Source organism: Aplysia californica, unplaced genomic scaffold, assembly GCF_000002075.1.
Source record: "Aplysia californica isolate F4 #8 unplaced genomic scaffold, AplCal3.0 scaffold00023, whole genome shotgun sequence".
Classification (NCBI taxonomy): Eukaryota; Metazoa; Mollusca; class Gastropoda; order Aplysiida; family Aplysiidae; genus Aplysia; species Aplysia californica.
Window position 1 is genome coordinate 318,043 of NW_004797293.1, and position 2,430 is coordinate 320,472.

General features: G+C 42.4%; 1 protein-coding gene across 1 annotated transcript in view; it reads right to left on the minus strand.

Annotated features, from left to right (window-relative positions):
• Positions 1 to 2,430, minus strand: part of LOC101862473 (nose resistant to fluoxetine protein 6) — a gene marked incomplete in the record, with an annotated part of 23,927 nt that overhangs the window by 14,664 nt on the left and 6,833 nt on the right. The window contains 1 exon segment of the mRNA XM_035972503.1: positions 123 to 201. Within this exon segment, the coding sequence (XP_035828396.1) occupies positions 123 to 201 (79 nt within the window).

Sequence of the window (2,430 nt, forward strand, 5' to 3'; positions counted from 1 at the left end):
CTCTCTCTCTCAGCCCAGGTTTGCTCTCACAGGCAGGGTCGAAGCCCAACTCTGAAATAGTCTAAATTGTACCGATGAGGTCGTAAAAAGAATCTGAACCAAAAGAAAAGAGCAGTACTCACTGTCGTTCATCAGAACCCAGATTTGCCACTGCTTGCACGTATCAGGAAAACATAAGCCCCAGGATGCTTTCATGAGTGGCTGCAAGGATTTTTTTAAAACAGAAAAAAATATTTTAAAAAAGAAAAACATTAACAATATACCTGATATACTCTATGATGACGCACATTCAGTTCACTGGACAACATACTGTTTTGAGGCACTTTTGTTTAAAGCTTACTTTCCTCGTTAATAATAATAATATTATACATTTGTCTACTCTATTTTTTTCATTGGATACTTTAAAAAACAAAGAAAAGCAGCAATGTACACATTACGAAGCATTATAATAATTCGGTTTTCTAATGTGTGAATGAAGGTTCTAAATGTGTTGCAACATTGCCTTTGATCTGCAGCCGATCGGACTCTTTCTCCAACCTTTCTACTGGCACTCTTTGGCTCCTTCTTACTGCTGTTTTTCAGCCGCACCCCTCATCTTATGGTAGGTAAGATCTGACACATAGCCTTCTCCGATAATGGAAAAAAATCTCGGAGGTCCCGTCTGCAAATTGCGCAAGTTAAAGATCGCTTGGTGCTCGTAACATCAATGAGAGTAGGCTTCGGCCTCCCCCCCGGGCAAAATTCAAATTTAATTCCTTCCAAAACTGAATGTTTATTGTGTCCCGCGCGCTCTGATGACCTTACGCAGTTTCGAGCACTGTAAAACACTTACCAAACAAAACAAAAAAGGGACATAATTATTTTGTGTCCTCTGTGTCCATGGAGGGTTACGGCCCTGTGCACTCAAGGACAACAAATTTCTTCTGCGGGTATGCAAATGAGGAACTTTTTGCTCGTTCATATCTGCTCACCCCACCAGTGACGTAGGCTATTATTTTATAGCCCTGCGACGAGTGGCATTTTTGCTAATCTGTGAGAGGTCTAAAAAGGACCCCTGGAACCTTAAACGAATCCTGGTAATAAAAGCACTTTGATATTGACCGCAAGCAATTGATTTCACGAGAACGTAAAAGAAGCTTATTTTGTTGTTGTTGTTGTTGTTGTTGTTGTTTTTGCAGAGGGAAACCAAAGCAGGATTGAACACAGACAATTGAGAATGGACAGTTTCTCCTCGGAACTATCAGTTTAAGTAAGTCAAACTTTCTACGGCGGTCACTTTTTGTCGTGGAGAAAAGTTGTCGTCTTACACAGTGTAATAGTAATGAAGAGATACAAAAAGGAGATAAAGGGAACTGGCCGTTTGTACAGGTGATTGTCTATACAGGTGGTCGTTAGAGTAGGGTCTATTGTACTTCAAGCGTCTATAACAAAAAGTTCGTACAATGTACTTCGTAAGTAGCGGTGACTTCGTTGTTCGAAGGACCCCCATGGGCATCAGTTCGTCATTCGATAGTGTTTGTTTTGGTAAATGCTTTACCGCGCCCTCAACTGTATAAGGTCACGTAAGCGCTCGGAATACATTAAATATTTTCAGTTTGGTGAGACTAAATTTTTAATTTTGCCCGGGTGTTGCCCGAAGCCTACTCTTGTCGATTTTTGGAACACCAAGGGACCCTTAACGTGTGCAACTTGCACACGGGACCTCTACAATTTTCGCTCTTATCCGAGAAGGCTAGGTGTTAGATCTTACTTACCATAAGATCAGAGGTGTGGCTGACATACAGCAGTAAGAAGGAGCCAAAGGGTAGCAGTAGAAAGGCTGCGGAAAGATTCAGGAGCCCAGAGGAGGGAGCAAAGTGAAGTGGGGGAGGGCAGAAATTGGAGACGAAAGCAGACGACAGAACATGGTTAGAGTGCAGAAAAGGAGGCGAAAGGAGAACATTTTAGAGAACAAAAGTTTCAATCAGGGTCAGGTTTCGAACCCAGGACCTAATGAATGAGAGGCGAACACTGTAACTTCTAGACCAAGAGATCATCTGTTCGAGACCGTACAGAAAGGTATCCATTGTAACACCCTGAAGTAAGAAAAGCAACCAAAGTTCTCTCACCGGCTTCAGTTGCGTAGCGGTTAGGTTCATTGCTATGGCACGCAGGAGACCTGAGTTTGATTCCCTTGTTGGAAAAAATTGTTATCATGTGTCTCGGTCTTGTTGCTGGTACGATTTAATGGGGATAGAGAGAGGAGAAGGAAGAAAGGGACGACTATCTGGAAAGGAAAGACGTCGCCATAATCAAACAGCAACTGCAACAATTAGTATGGATACCTTTCGGGCTTGAGTGCTGAGAGTAACTGAGCACTAATGGACCTGTCTGGTGTGCAATGACGTTGTTGCCCAGGACACGCAAGACAAGTAAGTAGATATATATATA